At 38.9% G+C, this 23,047-nt stretch overlaps 1 protein-coding gene across 3 annotated transcripts in view; it reads left to right on the forward strand.

The window, feature by feature from the left end:
- LOC102222444 (nectin-2-like) overlaps positions 1-23,047 on the forward strand; it is a 343,784-nt gene that overhangs the window by 190,260 nt on the left and 130,477 nt on the right. The window contains exon 7 of one of the 3 annotated variants that reach the window (XM_005802880.2): positions 7,445-9,054. The exons of the other annotated variants lie outside the window; for them this stretch is intronic. Within the exon in view, the coding sequence (XP_005802937.1) occupies positions 7,445-8,064 (620 nt within the window). The 3' untranslated portion in view covers positions 8,065-9,054. Of the gene's footprint in view, positions 1-7,444; positions 9,055-23,047 lie in introns of those variants that run through there. 3 annotated transcript variants of the gene reach the window in all.

A 23,047-nucleotide genomic window follows, 5' to 3' on the forward strand; every position in this document is an offset into this window, starting at 1 on the left:
ACTTGTGTCATGAAATCAGTCAGCAACTTCTACACACTAGAGTGAATCGATACCTGCATGGGATTTATTTTCTAGATTCGATTTTTGCTTTTGCTGCATGTGAAGTTTGAATTTGTGTTAAGAAAACTTGAAAAGCCAACATGTGGATTAAAGGAGGAGGTAGATCATTCTGAGCCCAGTTGTTATATGTAATGATGTTAAATTGCACAGGAACAATGTTGCCATGTTTACCTGAGGAAACTTGCTCTTTCGACTCTACTTAAAGAGTTTTTATTCCACAGTTCCCACTGAGCCAGGTCAACATGTTTATGGCATAAACACCTTTAATGGGCGTCGGGCACTTGTGGCCGTCTGATTTAGAAAAAAGCCAGCATGGAATTGGAAAAATGGCTCAGTTGGTTTGCTTTGTCATCCAAGAATAAATGCTAATCAGATTCAGACAGGTGTTGTGGGAGTATTAACTTGTACCAAACATTTTTAACCATCTTTAATACTAAAGTTTACTCTTTCATCAGTTCTTTGGTTTTACCAGTTTTTAAACAAGAATAGTTTAAGCCTTTAAAGTAAAGTCAATCCTGAAGGGGCATATTAGAAAAATGCACCACATCAGCTCTAATAATAGAAATAAATTGAGCTAATTCTATACACAACACCTCTCACTATACAGTACATTTGCATTCCTACCCGGTTCTAACATTTATACTTCAGTTTGTTTTCTCTTCCTATGATTCATTTGTAGATCAAACTTATAGCAACAATAAAACTGATTGTTTTCTGAATGTTTGGGATCCTTGTTCTGTTGATGAACCTGTTTGAATCAAGCTTCAGGTGATGTACTGATGTCCTCACTTTTGACTCCATAATGCTCTAATGTACAGATGGATTAATGGCCGACTCAGTGACTAAAAGGAAGGTCCTGTGGTTACAAAACAAGCCCAGATCATCATCCCTCCACCACTGTGCTTCACAGTTGATATGGAGTGTTATGTTTCTTTCAACATGGTGCTTTGCTGTACTAATTTGTCTGAAGGAAGTCCAGAAAACTTGTGGTTCAACTTTCCAGGCCTAAGTTGAGTTTAGCTGACTTAGTTTTCAACCACTCAGTGTTTTTATTTTATTGTTCTGATATGTATTTAAGAGACATGTTAAGAGTCTTAGAATAAGTTCTTGTTTGTTTTTATTTATTTATTTTTTTTGCAGTGTCTTTGAAAACTCTGGGATCAGATGTTGTGGTGAACTGGAAGTTCACTCCTGGAAGTATTAACTATCATAAATGTTTTAAATCATGTTTTCAACTTCAGTTTGTTTTAAAATGGCCTGATGACCATTGACTGGTCCATTGTTGAGGTCTGTCCACAATGGACCCTACCCTAAAACACACTGTCATGTCACAGAACAATTTTTATCGAGGTAGTCACTATGATGATCAAGTGTTTTTGGAAAAGTCAACTTGTTCATATTTTATTTTTAAGCTACAAAGTTTCTTGCTTTGCACTTGATAAAAACTTGATTTAAATCTTTTTATACTGATGATGCAAATACTGTTGTACAAAAGGTGAACACAAGAATTTTAATATTTATCACTCTGTTTTATCTCTTTAAATTAAGAGCATGTGCCTTTAAAAGGGAAAGCTAACAATGCCTAAAGGCTAAAAAACCACAAAGTAGTTTATCAGGAATTATTTTGTGTTTATTTTGTGCTTCAGTCTAACTGTAGTCTTTTCAAACTAAAATATTGTTTTTTTAGTTCTCTCCTTTGGGTTTTAGTGCAGTACTTGTGAACAGATGTGGTTTGAATGATGTTAATGTATTGATGGCTTCCCAAGGAAAAGGTTGTTTCATCTCTAAGGACTTTTGCACTGAATCTGGAAGCAGAATTTTAGATGCTGGAAGCTGAAACCGGTGCTGATCTTTGGCTCATCTTCTAGTCTAAACCTGCTAATAAAATCCATCATAATTACACATTAAATCTCACTACAGGGGAGCCCTGAATAATAGAATACATTACAAAGTGTCCTGTCTCAGATTTGTATCTGACTAGAGTAAGAAATGTGGATAAGTCAGTTATTTTGTTAAAATCCTCTTTGACACTGTTTTGCTCTCTCATATTTTCCCCTTTCAGTGTTTTAGTGTTTGGTTCATAGTAATTTCAACATTACTACAGTAGACGTCCTTGACCAAAAGCGGCATTTAATTGGAGTCCTTCCTCTCTGTGTTGGTGTGAACTGACAGGCTGTGGTGTGTTTTCAAGCCCCACTTCAAAGAATGAAAAAAGTGCAGAAAAGAGGTAGAGAGGCGGAGAAGAAGACCCTCCGATTATTCAGATTTGGGTTTATTTTAGTTTTTCACGCCTCTCTCTGAGGCTGTTTGTCCGTCCCTCTCAGCCCTAATTCTTTCCACCTTGCTTCCCCACATCTCAAATCATCTGCTTTAGATTATCCCAACCACCGTGAGTGGAGCTGAGTAGAAATGGGTAGTTTTCACGGGTCTCTCGCTCTCCCTCTCCTCTAATCTCCTCCATGTTCATGACACTAATACAGAGACTGATCTAAGCCCTCCTGCCTCTCTCTGTGACATTTATCACTGTGCTTCTTAATGCAGCCAGCCCGCCTCTGTTGACGAGAAATAAGGATGACAAGCGTGGCCTATTTTCTTGCTTATGATAGGCTCCTCTCCTTTTGACTTTTTTAGGGGGGAGTATTCGCACTGAAGAGTATTTACTAAAGTGTCTCGCAGCATGGTTGACAAGAATTTGACATTAAACTTTGATCGTAAATCTGGCATTTTACTGTCGGCACTAAACTGGGATCCATTAGTGTCTTAGATTGTAATAAATGATGTCGGATAACGCCCTCATAAAGCCTGCATCTATTAAAAACATCACTAAACATCCACTTTTGCCATCCTTGTAGAGCATTTACATGCCATATCCGGTTTTGATGGATGATAAGTGACGAAATTAAACATTAATGCATTCATTATTAGAGTGCCAATCAATGATTTCTTTCTTTGAATTAATGGAGTGGAGATGGGAAAAGTCCACACATTGTCAGATTTCCACTGATATGTAAAATGTAATATTAAATGAATTGAATTTACGCAGCTTTTTTATGACAATTGCTCAAAAACCTTTCACACATTAAGGCTGAGTTCACACTGCAGCCTGATTGACCCAATTCCGATTTTTTGACATAATGCGACCTGTATCTGATCTTTTCATGACAGCCTAAAAACACACGTCGGTTTCCTTCTGAATGCGACGTATCCGATTCAAATGCGACCTAACGTCTAGGTCGCATTCATCCAACCTGAACATCACTGATACACACTATTCTGTATCCTGATACACACAAGCAGGAAGAAAAACAACAACCATGGCGAACTGTAATGAGGATTAAGTTGTTTATTAATATGCTGCCTCCGGTTGGACAACAACTCCAAATGTGTAAGATATGCTTCACTGTTGGCGTCCATGTTTACTTCCGAAAATACTGAGCACTTCTTTTTATGGCGGTTGGGAAAACACTGAGAACGCTGACCCTATTGCGCCCTTTACTGCGCATGTGGGACACTTTCAGGTCGTTTGCCCGTTCACACTGGAGAACACATACAGGTCGCATATATTTGGAAGTGTGAATCATCATCAAAAAAATCAGATTTGACAAAAAATCGGAATTGGGTCACTTCAGGCTGCAGTGTGAACGCAGCCTCAGTCTGCTTTCTAGCACAACACTCACAACATTCACATCCTCTTACACTGATCTGCAGATTGGTAGGCAACTTGTGGTTGAGATCGCTGGGTAAGTGCACTTCTAAAGATAGAGGAATAAACTAGAATTGAACCCACAAGTTTCTGACTTGAAGACAGCTACCGAGTGGCTCAGTGGAGAAGAAACAGACGGTACAGAATTAGCAGGAGACGGCCATCAGAGTGACTAGTTAGTTTGGAAAAGCAAGAAAAGTTCTCTGAAAGTCAAGCTGAAGGCTAATTAATGGAGGGTGGGATAACTACAAAGCTAACAGGCTAGTTTCAAAGCTAACATCTGGACAATATGGCCCCTAGTGTAATCAAATAGCGAGCAAGAGGCCTTTCTAAGCTAGCTGCATGTTTATTGTCTGTTGTTTGAAAGAACAGCTGGTTAACATTCAATTTCAGCTCAATTCAGTTTATTTATGTTGTGCTAATTCATAATATGTACCATTATCTATGCTCATATTTGCCATCTGATATTCTTAGTGTTAATGTCGTCATTTTTGTGTTATGTCTTGAGTAATCTTATTGCAAAAAGAAGAACATAGGTATTGAAAACAAACGTGTGTTTCTGTTTAATTTAAGGGGAGAAATGATTGCTCCTAGTTGCAGAAGATAGTTGCTTTATGCATAATTTTAGTTAAAATATCAGCAGTCATTAAGTTTTGTAGAAAAATGGAGAGAAATTCACACTGCTCCTGTGTATGACCTGATCCACTGAAAAATGAACATGCCAGATGTAATGACCTTTTTAGGTGCATTGTCTGTATAGCCTATACAGAATAATGGACTTTTTAGCACTTGATTAACAGAAGGATGACAGCCACCAAAGGCCCTCTCACAAAAGGCAATTATTCAGCTGTCTCTCTGTCTCCCAGGCACTTGATAAATGCCACTAATGCCTAAAATATAAATGGCACAATAAAAATAAATATCACTTTGGCCCACATGTTGTGTTTCAATGCCAATCTGTAAGTTTGAAAAGAGGGAAAAGTAGGACAGGGAAAGTTGGATTCATCAACCTTAGTACATTCTATCACTTCAGTTGGATATAAACACTCCTCCTAATTTAGCAATCATTTCCTTTCCCCTGAGCCCCACCTTGCTCTCACAGCCGGTTTGTGTCATCCTGGCATCGTCTTCCCATATGAACCGGCAGATAGTGTTTTAAAACCAACCAGCCCTCTCCTTTCAACTTTACTCTCTATTCCCTCCACCAAAAACCTACTCAGGCTTCCTCTGCTGTCCCTTTGCTCAGCTTCTCTCTTCTTTCATCTGTTTTTCCCTCTGCACTGTCAGAATGAACAATTTGCATGAATCACAGGCTCTCAATCCAGGCCCTGTTGTAGTGACATCCCCCTGCTGGTTTTGTTAGCACAACCACACATTGCAGCTCCAGAGAGGTCATTATCCAATGTCCAATGTGATATATCTGAAGGAAAACAATGTCATTCACATAATGTTGCTTCTCTTGCACATATACTCTAACAGCATCATTTCAGTGAACCTTAGATTGCACGGCTGTGTTTTCCAGGAGAGCTGGCAGAACCAGGGAGTCATTTGCATAAAACAAAAAGGAGCTCAGACTTGCTGCTGTTCCGTTCTCCTCTAATTGTACAGCTTCTCAAAGGGAAGTCTGCATGTAATTCAACTACAAAAAAAATGACAGTGTATAATTGCATACTTAAAGTGGATGTGAAAAGTTTACACACCCCTGTTACAATGATTGGTGTTTGTGGCTTAAACAATCATCCTGCAGCTAGAGCTACAGCATGCAAAAGGTTTCAAGGACTAAATTATCTCAATGTACATAAGTGCTGTCATCAATAACTAGCAAAATTTTAAGAGTAATGTAACAACTAATTTTTTTTTTCTGAATGGAAAAATCATAAGAAAGTGGATCAGAAATGGCACCAAGAGGTCAGGCAGTTCTGACAACATTTTTATCCACTATTCATGTTCTCCATGTAACAAAATCTAATGTATTCTACATTTGTACAAACTAAGAAGTTGGACCACAGAAACTTTTCCTCCAGATGTAATCATTCAGGTATGGCTAAAATCTCAGGGGTAAAATTATGATCTGATGAAACCAAATACTGCAAGAATTTCAAGACACATTGGGTTGTTTTCCAGTTAATTGACCTGGACTGTTTGTTATGGAACAAGAAGTTATGAACCGTTCCAAATATCAGTCAGTTTTGAACCAAGCCCTTTGGTACAAAAGCAAAAGAGGGAGGCTTTATTTGAGTCCAAGAAGAGATGAAATTATAGATCAAACCTGGATAGATAGATAATACCATTATCAAATCAATAGAACAATGACTTTATGGGAGGAAAGTTTTCGAAAACTCAACCAGAGTTCACAACTTCATCTGTTGGGTCACTTGAAAATGGTCGTGGATAAGCAATGTCCAATCGCTATCAGTGTTAGATATTTGGAAAATTTTGCTTGTTAGCTGATATTGCATGCTAAATATGGGATGCTAACAGACTCCTTCTAAAGAAGACTTGACCTGAATGTAAATGGAAGTTGCTGCAGCAAAGTAATAATTCATGTACACACCCAGGTAAAAATGCTATTGCATCTTTTAGACATTTTTTTTAGATATTTTCCCTGTTGGAGGTTTGTTTTATGTTTCATCAAGCATTTAAATTTCTGAAATCTGGTGTTTTACTGGGTGGTGCTCACTTTTTACAGAAACTGTATTCTCTCACATGGTTGGTTTGATATTGTCTTTTAGCTCTGCGTGAATCTGCTCATCCAGATCAACATTATCTGAGCCAGATGCTTTCTTTCTTTCTTATTTCTACTCAGAATCCTCCTTAAAAACTGCCTGGCATTAGCCTTTCTGCAGTGTGGACTTGTACCTTTGTGTGCTGCCTGTCAGTGAGGTCTGGATGGGGTCCCAGGTTAACAGCAGGTGATCATTTTGCCCAATGGTTTGACTAGCTGACCAGTAGCAGTCAGATGGAGAAAGCCAGCGACAGCAGAGACCTGGACAATGAGAGGGGAGATAAAGGGCATGTGGAGCGGGTGCAAATGGGAGAAAGGGAATTAGGCAGGGTCAAACTGGAAGGGCTTGGGGATGTTAAACACTTTCCAAGCACAATTGTGCTCATTTCATTCTCCTCAATTAACACCCTCACCTTTCTGTTCTGGTTCTGCTTCTGTGTCTGTCTGTGTCGCTCTGCTGGACCGAAAACCTTTAATCCGTTCCAGAGGCAAAAAATAAGGTCCAAAGCAAACCTGTGTTCGCTGATGTTGTACGCTCGACTTCATTCTTGTTTCAATATTCAACTGAAACATGAGTGGAGAGGCAAACTTGGCTCACACCAACCCAAAGTTGAAAAGGCTTTACTCCCCTCCAGCTGCCGAAAAAAGCAGGGAGAGGGCAACAAAAGGGGAACCGACAGCTGGACAGACATAAATGTAGAGCAAAATGTCTGCAAAATGTCGTACAAAAAGCAGCTGGGAGAGTGAATGAGTCCCATTCAGCCTGATCCCAGCAATGACTGCACCCTCACCAAGGGATTACACTGAGAAGAACATTACCACACACTTATAAGAGGATTGTAACACACGTGCTATCATCACCACTTACAATAGAAGAAGAACTACAGCCATCAATTCCTTCCTTTTTCTCTTCCTCCACTCACTCCCTCATTTCAACCCCTCCATCCCCTCTGCAGAAGCCTTGGAGGATCCGTCCAGTGCCGGCGCAGTGGCGGGTGCAGTCATCGGCTCCCTCCTGGCCCTCCTATTGGTCGTGACTCTCGTTGTTGTTCTCCTGACCCGCAGCCGCCGCCAACAGAGGCGAGGCTTCCCCAGCAGCGGGGACTCTGTGGCGGCGGGCAACGGCGGCAGCAACGGTTCGGACTATGGCAACAAAGCCCGCCTGCTATTCGCCGGCTCTGGAAACGGCAGCAAGAACGGAACCGGGTCGAACAACAATGGGCCGGTGTACACGTACCGGGAGGGCTGCGACGCCACTGGGACCCTGACAGAGAAACCCAACAGCTACCACCACCACCTCCATCACGCCCCAGCCGGAAACCGGCCGACCCCCCATGACATCCTCCTCTGTGGTGAGATGGATGAAGCTGAGAGGAGGAAGTTTAACCTGGATGACAGCATCGAGGAGGAAGACGAGCGATACAATCGATTTGGAGGCGGCGGGAACGCGCTGCCTCCGGCGTATCATGCCCACAGAGGTCATGGCGGCGAAGCAGAAATGGATGTGTACCTCGACGACGACATGGAGTCCCAGAGGGACGGCTCCGTCATCTCCCGGACTGCCATTTATGTCTGAGGATGTGGAGAGGAGAAGAAGGGTCTGGAAATCAGAGGATGAGATGGAGGAAGTGAGGGAGTTAAAAACAACTTCCTGTTCAGCACTAAAATTCAAATCGCCTCCATTAGCTCGACACCTACCTGCTTAAACTCCAACCTGACTGCAGAGTTGCCATCAGTAATTTCCTCTATGCTTCACAGTTCCTGTATATTACTATCTAGTGAGGACTACGAGAACAATAAAAACAGAAAGAAGTTGTTGTGATGCTTGTGAGGCAAAAGTTGTGCGCTGTGGCTCAGTTTGTGACCGTGTTAAACTGTAACCAGGGGAGACTTGATTCAGTGTAAGTCAGAAACCTTAGCGGACTCTTGACGCTACGCTGCTAATCGCTACGTTCTTCTCGCTTCAGCTTCGCTGTGTGATTATGTGCAGAGTGACTCCAGTGTTTGTACTGTAAACATTACCAGAAATCGCAACTAGAAACATAATAAACATCACAAAATCACCCAGATTGATGTAAAATCTTCAACTTGTTAACAGCTTCTGTGGATGTTGCTGTTGCTCTTGTGACGAAACCTGAACCTGAATTTATATTTAAAAAAAAAACTCTGAAAGACTAAACTTGTCGTCCTGGCAACAGTGAGAGACTCCTTCTTAATCGCCGAATGCTGGCTCTACTGGGGGCTTGCTCCCCGCGACACCACCTGGTTTCCCGATGGGAGCCGCTGAAGTGCGGGGCCCCATACTGAGTCACATGACAGACTTACCAGTGTGTGTTAATGTGTGGCTGGCTGTGGTGTTAATGATGTGCATCATCCGTATATTGGGCGGTGTGTCACTGTAGCACAGTTGTTGCTGTTGTTGTTGTTGTAGATGTTGTTGTTGTTGTTGTTGCTCTTGTGTAATGGTGTTGATCTTGCTTGGAAAAAGATTCACCGAGAGCCTTGGGGGGTTTCACAAAGTTTCACGTTGAGTCTGTAATGACTCATTAAATGAATAAAAAAGTTACTTTTCTTTGTTTCCAACTCTACTTCCTTCTTTTTGTTTTACCTTATTTACTTTCTTCCCACTTGTTTCCTTCCTTCGAGGACTGCTCAGTTGTTTTATGTTCCAGTTTTACATAATAAGTCATTTTTTTCTATTTCGGCTCCATGTGTTGAGTGAGATATCCACCAGCGTTATTGGAGGTTATTGGATGTCACTTATCACTTTTTCAGGGCCTTTGAATGTTTTTGGGTCTTTTTCTGATTATTTAATATTCAAGATGCATTTATGAATATTAAAGAAAAGAAAATCGAACAATTTCTCACTTACACAATGTACAGTATGTTAGCATATTCAAGCTTTGTTAGAAATAGTAAAGATGTAATCTTACCGAAGTGCAGTAACAAGCCACAACTCCAAGTTTAGATCTGAAAACGTTTTGGGGTGACATTGGGCACACACTCACCGGCCTCTTTATTAGTCACACCTATTCAGTCGCTCATTAAGACAGGTAGCAAATCAACCAATCACATGGCAGCAGGATCCAGATGTGGTTGATTGCAGCTGTTTGTGTATTTCAAACCTGCAAATGCTCCTGAAGGACAATGGTGGGCCTAATAAAGTGAACAGTAATCTGTTCTTCAGGATGTACTGGAGATATTAATCTGAAAGAAGTAGTTCAGGTAAACCTGAAAGGCTAAAGAGCTTTAATTAGCTTATAACTCCTACGTTCAGGTGCAATATGATGCATAAAATACAGATTTAATAAATATCCTATAAGGTTTAAGAGCAGTTTTAGATTAGATCTTCTTCTGAGATTACAAATGTATCTTTTGAAAGTCAGGAAAGATGAGCCTGAAATTATTTGTGGCAAATGTGGAACACTAAATTCTTAATGTATTTCTTAAAGCCAGAATCAGATTTTTAATTTTTTTTTTTTATTATTAATAAACATTGAAAACAGAAATGTTTTAAGACACAAGCTTTGCAGCTCTGATTGTTTACCAGAGCTGAAGCTACGTGTTTTCTCGTCTTTGTGTTTCAGGCATATTTGAAATGTTTTCCAGCCAGTTTCCTGTTTCTCTTGAGAAATTATAAGTTGAATGTAGCAGTAAATAAAGCACAGCAATTTATGTGAGGAATATAATGCAGTAAGGCTAGACTGAAGTCTCTGGAGATCAGGTGTAAATAAAACATTTCATTTGAGAAAACATTTTAATTAACAGCTTGTGTGAATCATTTTTATGTCACTGTAACGGTGAGGTGACCCATCCAGGAAAACCATCACCGGAAAAGCCTTTTGGAAGAACGTAGACCGGCCTACACACGGAGGGAAGGTCACAACCGAAACATTTCAAGCCACAGAAAACTGCTCAGAAAAATGAACTCTAAATAGAAAGTATCAGGCGAAAAGCCTGTTGTAAAAAAATATTATTCACAATTTTTATTAAAAGAAAACTGGCAGAGGCAAATTTAGTTAAATAAAGTTTTGAAAAGGCATTACACTCAAAAGGTGGCAGTGCTCACTTTATTCAAGGTCACTATGCCTTATTGTTTCTAACTTGGCACATCCATCGAATCTGCCGTTAAAACTGAAAACGATCCGCCTTACACACTTTGTTTATTACAAGTTGTTTGTTGCAATTAACAAAACAGTAAAATAAAGGGTTTCTGCACATTTCCACAACTCAAGGTTACAAGAATTACAAAATAATACTGACTTACTATGCCTTATTTTTAACTTATCAAATCACTTAAGCAAGTTAGATATGTTTCCAACTAAAGTAGTTTTTTGACAAAGCTGTTGATATCCCTTTTTCCAAGCTTAATCGTGTTTAACATTCACCTCTGATGGAAAACATGACCATCAGGTTTTAACTCCCTAAACAAACTGCAGCAAGGCGTCAAATTTTATTATAATATCTTATGTACCGTCATAAAAACGATAAAAGTTATGACATAAAAACATTTCCAGCTTCTTTTTTTTGGTAACTGTATGACTGTGAGTGTATGAAACAATCAAAGCCACACAAACACAAACACTACTCTTGAAAGACGTTTCAAACAGGCATCTTAAGGACACCAAATGCATAAAGTATTGTGATTTTTATCACTAACCTGTACACAGTATTTGGAGCTGCAGTGGAGCCCCGAACACTCAGACTTTCTGTGGAACGTGACTCCAAATGATTCCACAGTGGAAAAAACTGTGTTTATGGATTTTTTTTTGTAGATGATATCTAAATAAATACGCAAACACTATGCTACTTCACATGCTATTGGCGGACGTTTGCAGAGCAACCAATCAGGGATCCCCATTTATTTTTCTAGGTCTTGATTGGCTGAACGCTCAATAGCAGAAATAAAGAAAACCGTCAATGTTAGGTTCTGCTCCACTGTGCTTATTAATTCATATTAATCCATATTTGGTTAGAAGCATTTTTAGAATAGATCTAAAGTACTTGCTGTTCCTGTTCCCTCATTATTAACTATGATCACATTTTCCAACATGATGGAGAAAATAGTAAAAATAACAGTTCCAACAATACAGTTTTTGAGTTTTTAAATATCATTATTGTCACTTTGAATCAAGATGATAATGATAGGACTCTTTCTATTATAAAGATGAACGATCTACCTGCCTGTGCTCTAGTAGTTAATGCATAATAATGCCTAAATTCCTCAGCTAGACCAGAAGAGTTTTGTTTCTCAAAACAAAACTGTTTAAACATCCGTTAGAAGGAATGAATGAGCTAAGTTTCAAATTGACAGCCTAGATTTCAATATAAGACTTTTAATAACTTTATAAGACCCTGCAGAAGCTCTGCCCTTAAAACGGTTTTTCAGTTGCTTCATCAGTTTCAACATAAAGAATAACAGAAAAAAGGGAATTTCCAATGAATGTTTTGATCTCTCCCTTTTCATATTCTCATGATCCAGTGTACTGTGAAAGAAAAAAGTATTGTCAACATACTATAGCTGTTATTCCTCAACATGAACTGTAACTGCTGTCGTGTGGGTTGGAAATCTGCAGTGTTGCCATTAAATCAACAGCTGAAATGTTTGGATTTTATATTGATTTTTTTCTGTTATAAAGGAAAGCTGGTTCAGCTCTTCCACTGCCGGCAGTTCCCTTGTTGCCGATTGATGTTGGACATACTGTGCAATCTGTTGTTCTGTAAATGAGACAGTTGTATCTGCTTTCTTACTAAATATTTCAGTGGAGACTCTGCGTACAGCCGCATCATTTGTCTGCACAAGCTGCCAATTATGTTGAAATAACTTGCAGACAGCTAGAGTGTAACTTCAGTTCTTACACATTCTGTGTTTATCATTTCCCTACAGAAAAAATGAGATGTGGGGTTTTCTTTAGGACTCTGTGGGGTGCATCCATGCTCCAAGAATCACATTTTTCCAGTAACTATATGGTATCTGTCTGAGTATAAATTGAGAGAAACAGTCATTTCTGTTTTGTTTACAGTGCTGTATTATATTTAAATGGAAATATTTTTGTTGGAGATATGGGTAAAAATAAAAGCCCTGGCTTTTTGAGGGCTCCATGTGACTATATCCAGCATCTGGTCTCAGCGTTTTGTTTCTCCAGGGATTTCTAAAGGTAATATTAAACTGGGCTCACAAATTTGGTGCCTAATTATTCCCAGAGTCATGTAGCGTGGATGCACCCTCAGCGAGAAAAATCTTCATCGGTCACAACTTTTTGTTTCAGCACAACCCAGTTTCAATAAAAGAAAAGCATTTCAAAAAGACTCTGCAGAGAATCTGGTAATTAATTAAGCTGCTCCGTGTTATCAGTCCATAAATACCAAACTGCCTCAACCTTCCTCCTCGCTGCACCTGCTCTGATTTGCTGTGTTTAGCTTCTTCAACAGACCTGCCACAGGGACCTATTTCTGGTTCTGCAGACTCTACACAAAAACTGTACACTTGCTTTGTCACAGCATCTTCAGTTAAATCCACCATCACACCTGGATGCTCATTATGTAACGCACCGCATACTGTACTGTGCAGTTTGATGCATTTCTTTAAAATAACACTGTAATGTGCAAACTGTGTGTTCATCATGTAGTTTATTCTAGAGGCCTTTCCATTACATATGCAAATACAGGTTTGTTTCAGCAAATTTGAATGTTTAAAAAGTGAATTGATTTTAGACATTCAGCTGGGAAAGTGCAGATGAAGAGAAGGGTTTCTGGAAAAGATTTTAAAAATTGCTTTTTTAAATTCTGACTTTGATTTCAGAATTGTGATTTTTTTGTCTTCTCAACATTAAAGTTAGACTTTCAAGAAATAAAGTCAGAATTATGACTTTTAAAAGTCTTTTGAAGACTTAAAATAATTCATAGAAGAAGTCAAAAGGATTAAGAAAAGGCTATGTTTCATCCCATACAATAATGGAGAAGACAGCTGGCCTGGTGGCTGTCCTTCAGCAAGTCATTGTTGTACAACCTGATGAATCTAAATATTTTCTCAAATATTTTTTTAATAACTTAGCTTTACGATGATATTCTTTCTGCTTTGGTGCCATTTGGTATCGAGGTCAGGGTTTTTCTGCAGCAATGACTGCAGTCCTTCAGTACATGACGGTGAAGAGGGGAATTCATGGTTTACTAGTCCATCTGCTGTATTTTCATGTAAATTCCTGAGATGTGGGTCATAACCCAAAAACCAAGATTCTAGATTAAGCACCTGAAGTGTGTAACCTTTGTATGGTAGGAACTGGATAAGTTTGTTTTAACCGCTGCTGGTTGTTCGTCAAATTGAGTTGTTGTAGGTGGTACAGGTACGATGAGGATGGAATGATGAAGACTGGAGGGAAATCAGACCTTTTGTTTCCTGATTTAAGATTTCCCATTACAAACTGGAACATTATCATGTTATAATGTTATTCTCTCATCAAAATCACACCTGGAGTGTTGCTCTGATTCTTTCATGCATGTTTGATAAATCCTTTACTCCAACCATCCAGCTCTGCAAAGCACCTGGTTGGACGTTGCTCCACCTTCAAGACGCAGCTCCTTCTCTGAGCTCCTCTCACTTCCCCCACTCAGCTCCTTCAGACTAGCCAGCGGCAATTAGCAAACGCCTGGTGGAGCTGCTGAGCTTATTATAGGAACTACTTCTCAATGCAAAAACTTCGTTAAAGGATTAATAGAGCAGGTGATTTTAAAGAGACAGAGGCCCAATTTCAACGTGTTAATTTACAAAGTCAAATTTCTTTTAAGTTATATTTGATATATGTAGCATTTTATAACAACTGAAGGTAAAACAGATATTTGTACTATAAAATGGCACCATGTGCCTGGAAAATACATAATACTGTCCCTTCAAAGGAACATATCACTTAAGAATCCAGTAACAGAATATAAAATACTGTTTGAATATGTTAGAACATGTTTGATCTTTTTTCACACCTCCATGATTCCCTTGTATTGATTTTTTTCCCTTGCTGTTCCTGCGGCCAGCTGAAAGCGGGATGTGATAATTACACGTCCCCCTCTCTGATCTTTAGCTCGCCGTGGCGCCTCATGTCACATGTGCCGCTGGAGGCTGCTCTTATGAGCCTCACCCCTGCAGAGTCTTGTCCTTGCCTCTGTGAGTGTTGGCCCCCACTCCATGCAGAGCGCGCAGTAACAGGTCAGTTGGCTCTGTCAGAAAGGAAAAGGGGCCAGAAGGGAGGGGAGGGTGGTAGTTCTGCGCTCCATCTGGGGAATACCAAACAGGCCGGGAGAGAAAAGGAGACTTTCTCTTCTCAGATTAGAGACATTGAGTCTGAAAAAGACCAGAAGCTGGGCAGAAACTGAAACCATTTCCCCCGCAGAGAGCTGAAAAACAGCAGTTAGCTTTTTTTGTGTTTAACCCACCTGAGACTGAGTGCGTCTGGAAAAACTAAGTTATCCGCCTCGGATCCAGGAGTTAGAGACGGCCAGATTTGTAACTTGTGAAGCCCGATCTGTTGGCTGCAGCACAGACATGACAGAGATGGGAAAAGGAGAGAGATATTTTTCAGGATGGGATTTACGGCTCTAACAACGAAAGCTGGAGGTGGAAGGGAAGTCTCAGGAGTATTTGCGAGCGGTATTCCAGCCCTCCACTTGGCGATTGGCTGCTTCTGCCCAACAACAACTGACAGTCCTTTTCAACCAGACCAATTAGTGAAAACAGGGCTGTCCTTTTTCAGCTTCCCTCAGCTCAGCCTATCTGCGACAGATCTTTTTAATTGTAAAGAATGTTCAGCAGTTCTCTGGAGACTTTTCTGAAGGGGGGTGCATAGAAAGGCGTTTTAAAATTCCCTCTCTCTTTGCTTCAGCTCTAGCGCCCAGCACAGGCTGTTCCTTGCATGTTTAATTCAGCAGAAGGCATAAAAGTGCTGTACATTATCTGTGCTTTGCTCTGAGGGGAAGGGAGAGCGGAAGAGGCTGGAAGACGATCCCTGCTAGTTATCAAGAACAACTTTTGTTTTAAATGCCGTTGAAGCTGAGCTTCAGTACAGCCAGCAGGGAACTGCTTCCAGTTTCTTGAAAGACTTTCACTGTTTTTCTGCTTTCTACTTTCAATCTTCTGAGCTGTGGGTTCATATTTTTCTGAAATATCTACAAATTCATTTTTTTTCTCTCTACCCAATTTAGATAAAGAGCCAGTATTATGTAAAATCAATTGTTTTGAGCTTTACATCATGTTATAAAGTTATACCCTCATCAAAAACACACCTAGAGTGTTGTCTTGATTCCTTCAAGCATGTTTGAGAAATCCTTTAATCTACATGGCAACCATTCAGTTGTTCTAAACACCTGGATGGACCTAGCCCCGCCTTCCAGGCGCAGCTCCTCCTCAGGGCTGCAGCTTCCCAGCTTCTGCCTCACAGAGCAGCCCCTTCCTCATCACTTCCCCACTCAGCTCCTTCAGACTAGCCAGCAGCGATTAGCAAACACCTGGTGGAACGGCTTGTCTGCTGAGTTTCTGTTTGTAAAAATGTTGTTAAAGAGTTAATAGAGGACCAAGTCATACCTGAAGGTAATAATGACTGCTGAAACCTTTTCAGAGATTGGTTATCGATTCAGTGCAATTTGCTGACATCAGAAGGTCTTTTGTATTGAACAAGGAGAAGGAAAACATTTTCTCACCTGAGAAACTTTATGCTCACAAACAATAGATGCTGTGACCTCAGTGGTCTTACACAGGACGTTATCCCATGGTGTGGTAGTTCTCAAGGCCTTTTTGTAAAGAATGTTATAAAGCTTTTTTTCCATTCTGCTCTGTAGCAAAATATTAGTATCAAAGTAGTTTTTTTTTCACGGAGGAACATAAGAGCCTTCTTTTAGCTAGATGACTGATTGTAGATAGAAAAGGGGCATCGCTGTACTTTTATTAAGTTATTATTTAAAACTTTAACATATTTTGATACCAGTAACCAAAGCATTTATACCTTATATAAATGAATTCTCTTTTAAAGCCTCCCTGATTTTTCCTGCACACAAACAAAATCTTAGTAATTTTGGTTCAGTTTCTAGTGCAAATATTTTAGCTGAAAAGTTCCTTAATATTGATGAAAACGTTCTTGTTCCACTGATTATTTCATTCATAACAAGATCTTTTTTCCTATGTTAAAGTGAAATAATCCACCGGTGGAACTAATACTTTTTTATGAATATTAAGAAATTATTGACGTAAAACAAACACGTATATCTTGCTGAAAACTTACTTGTAAGTTAGTTTTGTCTTTTTTCAAGATATTTTCTTTAGAAACTAGACATTAATACTTTTTTAAATGTTTTTGTAGTGTGTTTATCTTTAGTGCTTTGTGTGACTGAAGACGCCTGTAATTTTTCATCCATACTGAATAAAATCTTTTTACTCGTTTTTTGTGTATTTTCTTGTAAAGCTTTTGCTGTCACTACAATCAGCCAAAGATACAACAGATCAATGGTTCAACCTCTTATCTTTTTTATATTTCCTGCTTTAACTCATTTTTATTCAGACAGCTGAGCAAGAAAATGGAGATTCTCCTCTGCTGCAGGGCCTCTGCAGCTCCCTAAGAGACGGAGGGTGAAATAAAAACAGAGGTTGTAAAGATGTGCTCCCTGAGCTCAGGAAGCCATTAGCAGTGATCTGAAGTAGCGCTGGTGTTTGTGCAGCAGGTGTTGTGGTGAGTTTGTTTTAGGTCTATCTGGGGGATTTGTTTGACCTGAAAGGGAAAACTAAGTGAAATCCACACTAGAAGGGAAACAAAGTTTTCAAAGTCTTCAAGTTGTAGAATATTCAGCTAGAACCAAAAGCAGTATCAACATAAGAGTCATAAAAACCACCTAGGATATTAAAGCATTCTGTCTTCTGCTAATTTGATCAGAGTTAAATTGGAACAACAACAGTTTCTATAATGCTGGAGAGTTTTTGTCCTCAGGTTATTTTTATGAGCTGCATATTAAATAAAAACAATCCGCAGTGTATTTTATACTTCAGCTAAGAAAAGGTGATCTTTGCTGTTTTACAGACGTCTTTCAGTTTGTTTAGATGCTATTGATTCTGGAATAATTTATAAAGCTTCACTGAACCCAAACTATTAGCAGATACCCTCCACACTTATTGGAACCAATTCCCTTAATAGTTTCCCTGCCTTGAATTGCAAGTAGGACAGCAGTTAATCTTGTCCTCCAACATTTCACAAGACTGAAGAATACAGAGAGGGCTCTGTGACCACTCTTTGTAAAATCTCTCTGTCCAGTCTTCTGTTTCGCTCATCCTGAGGGGTTTCTATAGGATTCAGGCCAGAGGTGTGAGACGGCCATGGAAGACTGTCTGCTTTGTGTCTACTAAAGCAGCTCTGGGTTTACTTGGCCATATGCTTTGGCTCTGTGTCCTGCTCAAAGACCTATTGACCATTATTGGTAGGTTTCTGGCACTTTATTTAAAAGGGAAGTATTATGCAAAATTCCCAATTTGCATGTCTTTGTTCTTCCATTTGGTTTTCTACTGCTTCTAGAAACAGCCCAAGCACTTAAAAAAAAACCTAGACAGTTTTTGGCAAAAAGTTAATGTTTTTTGGTGTCTGGAAAATGAGCCATTTCATAAACGCCCAGAGCATAAATCCTCACCTACCAATGTGAGCATTGTCCGCCCGTAACCTAGCAACCCAAGCTGAGCTCTAACTCGTTTGGTCAGCTGGTTTTACCACTGTATGCGCTGTACAATGGCTGCTGGAAAAGTGATTGATTGTTGACTTACTATCCAGAATTCTTGTTGGTTGTGCAGAAGGCTCTACTTCTGCTTTTCAAAGATGAACGGTTGTACAGTTTAATCTAAGGTTCAACACTTACCTGCCTTATGTGGACAGCGTTCTGTCTTTTGTTTCCAATTTTCTGACTAGAAGAATTTGCTCTATTATTGTTAGCTGCATTAATAAATCTGGAATAGGTGATTTTGTTAAAAAAAAGAATTTCCAGCTTGCAAAAAATGATAAATATCAAGAAACTTTTGTGTTCAAAACGATTTGTACCAGCTCTGTTTATATTTGCACCTCTACCAACTGATAGGTTGAGATTTTACTTCCTGATTTAATCACAATTTGCAACATTTCAGTAAAACATGTTGTAGCAGATGTGGTTTATTTGCAGCTCAGCAAATTTGAGTGATCTTTGACCTCATTAGTGCAGCTGAAGTAAAGAAAACCTGAAACATCATTAAGGTTTTCTTTGGGGATTTGATTTCATATTACTTATTTTCGACAACATTGAAAGTGTGAGAATGCTGAGTGTTTGTAGGTGCAGCGTTTCTGTAGCTGAGTTGGGTTTGCTGGTGGTGATGGAAGGAAAGGTCGCCTCTCCCAGTGTTTGGTGCTGGAAGCCATGCCTGCTGACACAACAGGCACAAAACAAAAACAGCAGTGAGGAGTTTAACCGACAGACACAAAGCTCCTTCTGAGCTTCTGCGTCTGCAAGCTGATTTTAATAGAAAATAATCATTTGCATTTTATTTCATTTCAGCAGATTCCACTTCCTGAACTGTTACAAAAGCAAAAGCCAGAAGGTTTGCCCTGCACTCCTTCTATCCATCACGCTCTAATGTCTTCATTTAGTCGGTTCTTTCTAACTGAAACAATTAAATTTTAATTCACTCCTCATTCCTAAGGCCTTTCTTTAGTGAACTGGATCTAAACATCCCTTTGTATCCTTTCCAGAGTGGCAGATAGTTAAACCATTCACAGGATCCTGAATGTACATGGCACAGGATCAACCGATACAATCATGGCAGATGGAGAGGCCTACTTTCATCTGCACTAATTGACCTTAACGTTTGACTCAAGAAAACGACCTAATTTGTTCATTTTGCCAGTGCCTGCAGTTTTAAAGCATTCATCTGCTTGGCTTTTATTTCCTCCTCCCTTCATGACCTCAGCGCTCTTTCCTGTATTCGCCGACCTCTGCGATGATCTGAGAGGATCTGCATTCATGCCGTGCCAAGAAGATTTCTGTATTCTTTCAGCTCTGACATAATGTTGGATTTTAGATGCAATAAAAGCTTCTTGGTATGTTTTGATGCAAGTCTAATTATAGATCTGCTTTAATTCAAATGAGAGACTAAAGATGGTCAACTTCCAGGTGTAAAGTCTGGGATCGGATTGACCTAGTTGGTAATTTTCTTCAATTAGAAAACAAAAACTGCTTATTATTATTATTAATATTATTATTATTATTATAACTTTATACATGTATGTATTTCTAAAATGGTTACTGACACAAGTAGGCCTGTTACAATAAGCAATAAAACAAATAATCTCATGACAAATTAAAACAAAGTCAATAATTTATTTTTCATGACTTATTGTTTATCTGTTTCTGCCAAAACTTGGATGATATAAGTCTTCAGTCTGTTGATTTGGTCTCAACTAAAGCTTTTTTTGAAGGACAGTTTTGTTTACAATTACTTTATGATTTATTTTATTTGTTGTTTTTATTTATTTATTTGGGATATTTAAAATGTCTTCCAGTTCCAGTGTTAAATGTTCATTAGAATTTAAAGGTTTACTGATCTTTGAGAATCTGTTCTTGCATTATTGTAGCATTACCATTAAATGTTAAATGGTCTCAAAACAGTAATATGTAATGTTATTACAATAATTTCTTGGATAATTTATCGTCCAGTGAAATTTGTCGTGGTGACAGGCCTGACAGAAGTCATGTAAAGTCTAGTTAAGTGTTGTTCACAATAAAAGAAACCATCCCAGTCAAGATATGTGAAATAATGTGGAATGAGACTTTAAATGAGTTCAAATTTAAATACTGTAGAAAATAAGCTTTTCGTCACAGAAATCAAATTAATGAGTACATGCAACCTTTTCTCCAAAGCTTAAGTTGCAGTTTAATTACATTTTCTACCTTGTTTCTGCTCATTTTTTATGCTTGTGAAAATGCTGCAGCGCTTCACTCCCAAACCGAAAATTACCATTTTTTCAGTGGCAGTTTGGTGAAATGATGAACGCCTCTCACTGAGCTGAAACTCTTTAAGTGCTGCCTGACATTAATTTCTTTCAACCCAGATAAGGAGTAGACAGAGCTCTTTTCTGGGTGACGGATTTTGCAGCTGTCTTAGCTCATGCTTCTTGTCTAACGCTGCACTGCAGCAGGGAAGTTCAGGTCATCGCTGATGATCGGCCAGATATTCGGTGGTCGTGCTGTTTTTCCTGCTGGGAAAAGTGAAACGGATTGCGGCGGCGTTTTTCACGGCTGAATGAGCACATCACTTTTTGTCCGAGAGCAGAAGATATACCATAAATCTGTGTGTGAGCACAGGTTACTTCTACCTTTATGGTCGAAGCAAAACGCAGAACAAATCCTTTAATTTTAATCAGCAAAAATCAACAGAATTATTCATTCAACTGTTTTTAAATGTTTCTGGGTGTATTTGGATTTTCAGAGCAATCAGTGTTTGATTGCAATCAACAGGTCGGTGACACCTGCTGGAAGTTTTTCTCGCTGCAGGTTTGGATTTTTCTGTTTTTTGTGGGGTTTTTACGTCACATTAGAACTGTTTATCGCAAGAAAGAAAATTGTTGGAGTTTATGGTTTTCTTAAGCCTTTTGTGTGCTTTATTTAACTAACCAACATTTTTTTTATGTAGGCTGCCAGTTTGACTTGAAAGCAGGTCTCCTATCCTCTTTTTAAAGTATATTATGTTAAGCTAAAAATTTCACTAAATGTGGAAAAAGTACAAAAATAAAATTAAATTCAAACATACTTTATTTCTCCCAAAGGGAAATCAAACATTGTTGTAGCTCATATAATCTAAGTATCTTCATAGAGCTGCTGTGAATGGTGAAGCTGTTGGAAGGAAGGAGCTCCAGTAGCAGACAGTCCTACATCTAATCTGTAGAGGCCTCTGACTGAAGTTTGTTGCTCTATGACAGTTTGATGTCAGTCAGACATGCAGACCAGACACTGTCCACTTATTGGTATGACACATTTTAAATGGAAAACTTGGAAGGTAATCTCTTCATTTAATAACTCTGTTTACAATATTATTACTACATATTAATGTTAACATTTAGAGTAGAGGCATATATTACTGTTGTCTAATTTAGAAAAGATTCTGGTTGGATCTTTAAATATCTAGTATTTTGTTTGCGTAATATTTACGTTTCATATTTTTGTCTATTTTGAACTCTGCATTTCTGGCTGTTGAAACTAGCACTTGGTGCCTAAATCAAAATCCAGCTTTGAAAAAGTGATGTAGTTTTTCTTGAAGCCATTTTAATGTTGTTAGTTTATTGATGACAGAATGCGATAAGGTTTGGCTTTAAGCTGGGCTGGTGCGGTCTCATTGTTTCCGTCTCCATGGATTTTCTGCTATGTGAATTTTCTGGTTTTGTTACAAAGTTAATGTGAATGATGTTTGCAAAAGTTGATCAGAATCATTTCTTTATTTTAATCAATGAATGATCAGGATCAGCAGATAGTTGGTAATTAAGTTTTTGGATAATTTTGTCTATCCAGATAGGTAGTTTGCTAACTACAATCTATCCGTTTTAAATTAAATTTTATTTTAATAATGTAATGTCAAAATTAATTTTTCTCTGTTCCAATTATAAGTATAAGAAATAAAACCCTCCTTATAATTTCTGACCAGTTTTTTGCACGTCTCCATCTGAATTTCAACGCTTTACCTGGAGGGCGTCTTCACCATCACCTTATTTTTCCCTCTTTCTTCAGATTCTGTATTGGATTTAAGTCAGAACTCTGACTGGGCCTCCCCAAAATATCAATTTGACTTTCAGTCACAAAAAACATTTTGCTAAAGTCGTCTAAATGTTATCGGACAGAGATGTGGATAGTTTGGTTTTAGCTGTTGCTGCTCGGAGAAGAAATGTCAGTCAATTTTACTAGCTAGTAGAACTTTACATGTGAAGCCTGACCAGCGCTTGTTAGCTAAAGTTTGTCTTGCACCTTGAGTTTGACGTAGCTGAGCTCGTTATCAGGCTGGTTCACTGATCCAGCCTGTCAGTGATGTTGCTGCAGGTTTCGACACCGAGCCTGGAATCATGACGTTTTTAATCAGTTACTGAAAATCTGACGCAATGGGGGTGAAGCAATGGTTTGTGTTAGTTGTACGAAAAACTGCTTCTTAACAACAGATGTTTGACATTCGTAAATGTTTATAAGCTTTAGTCCGACAAAGAATAATTGTCCTTATTTTCCAGTGTGAATCCAGGAAGAGTCTGTGACTGTGGTTGTTATCAGGCTGAAACTCAGTCCTGGACTGAAAACTGGAAAATATTAAGCTGCTCAGCACAGTAGCACAGATTGCTGCTGGAATACTGAACATCAGAAGAGCTTCTTATTCTTCTCCCAAATATCTCCAAAGCTTATTGCCGTCCACTTTACGCTTCACATACATATGAAAGAGGAACCTTTTAAAAGTAAGAATCATTATTTGTGTAGATTTTTTCTCTCTCCAGTTATGACTTGTAGTGTTGTGATTGAAGCTACTTCAGCGTCGTAGTCATTGT

The sequence above is a fragment of the Xiphophorus maculatus genome, chromosome 13, assembly GCF_002775205.1.
Source record: "Xiphophorus maculatus strain JP 163 A chromosome 13, X_maculatus-5.0-male, whole genome shotgun sequence".
Classification (NCBI taxonomy): Eukaryota; Metazoa; Chordata; class Actinopteri; order Cyprinodontiformes; family Poeciliidae; genus Xiphophorus; species Xiphophorus maculatus.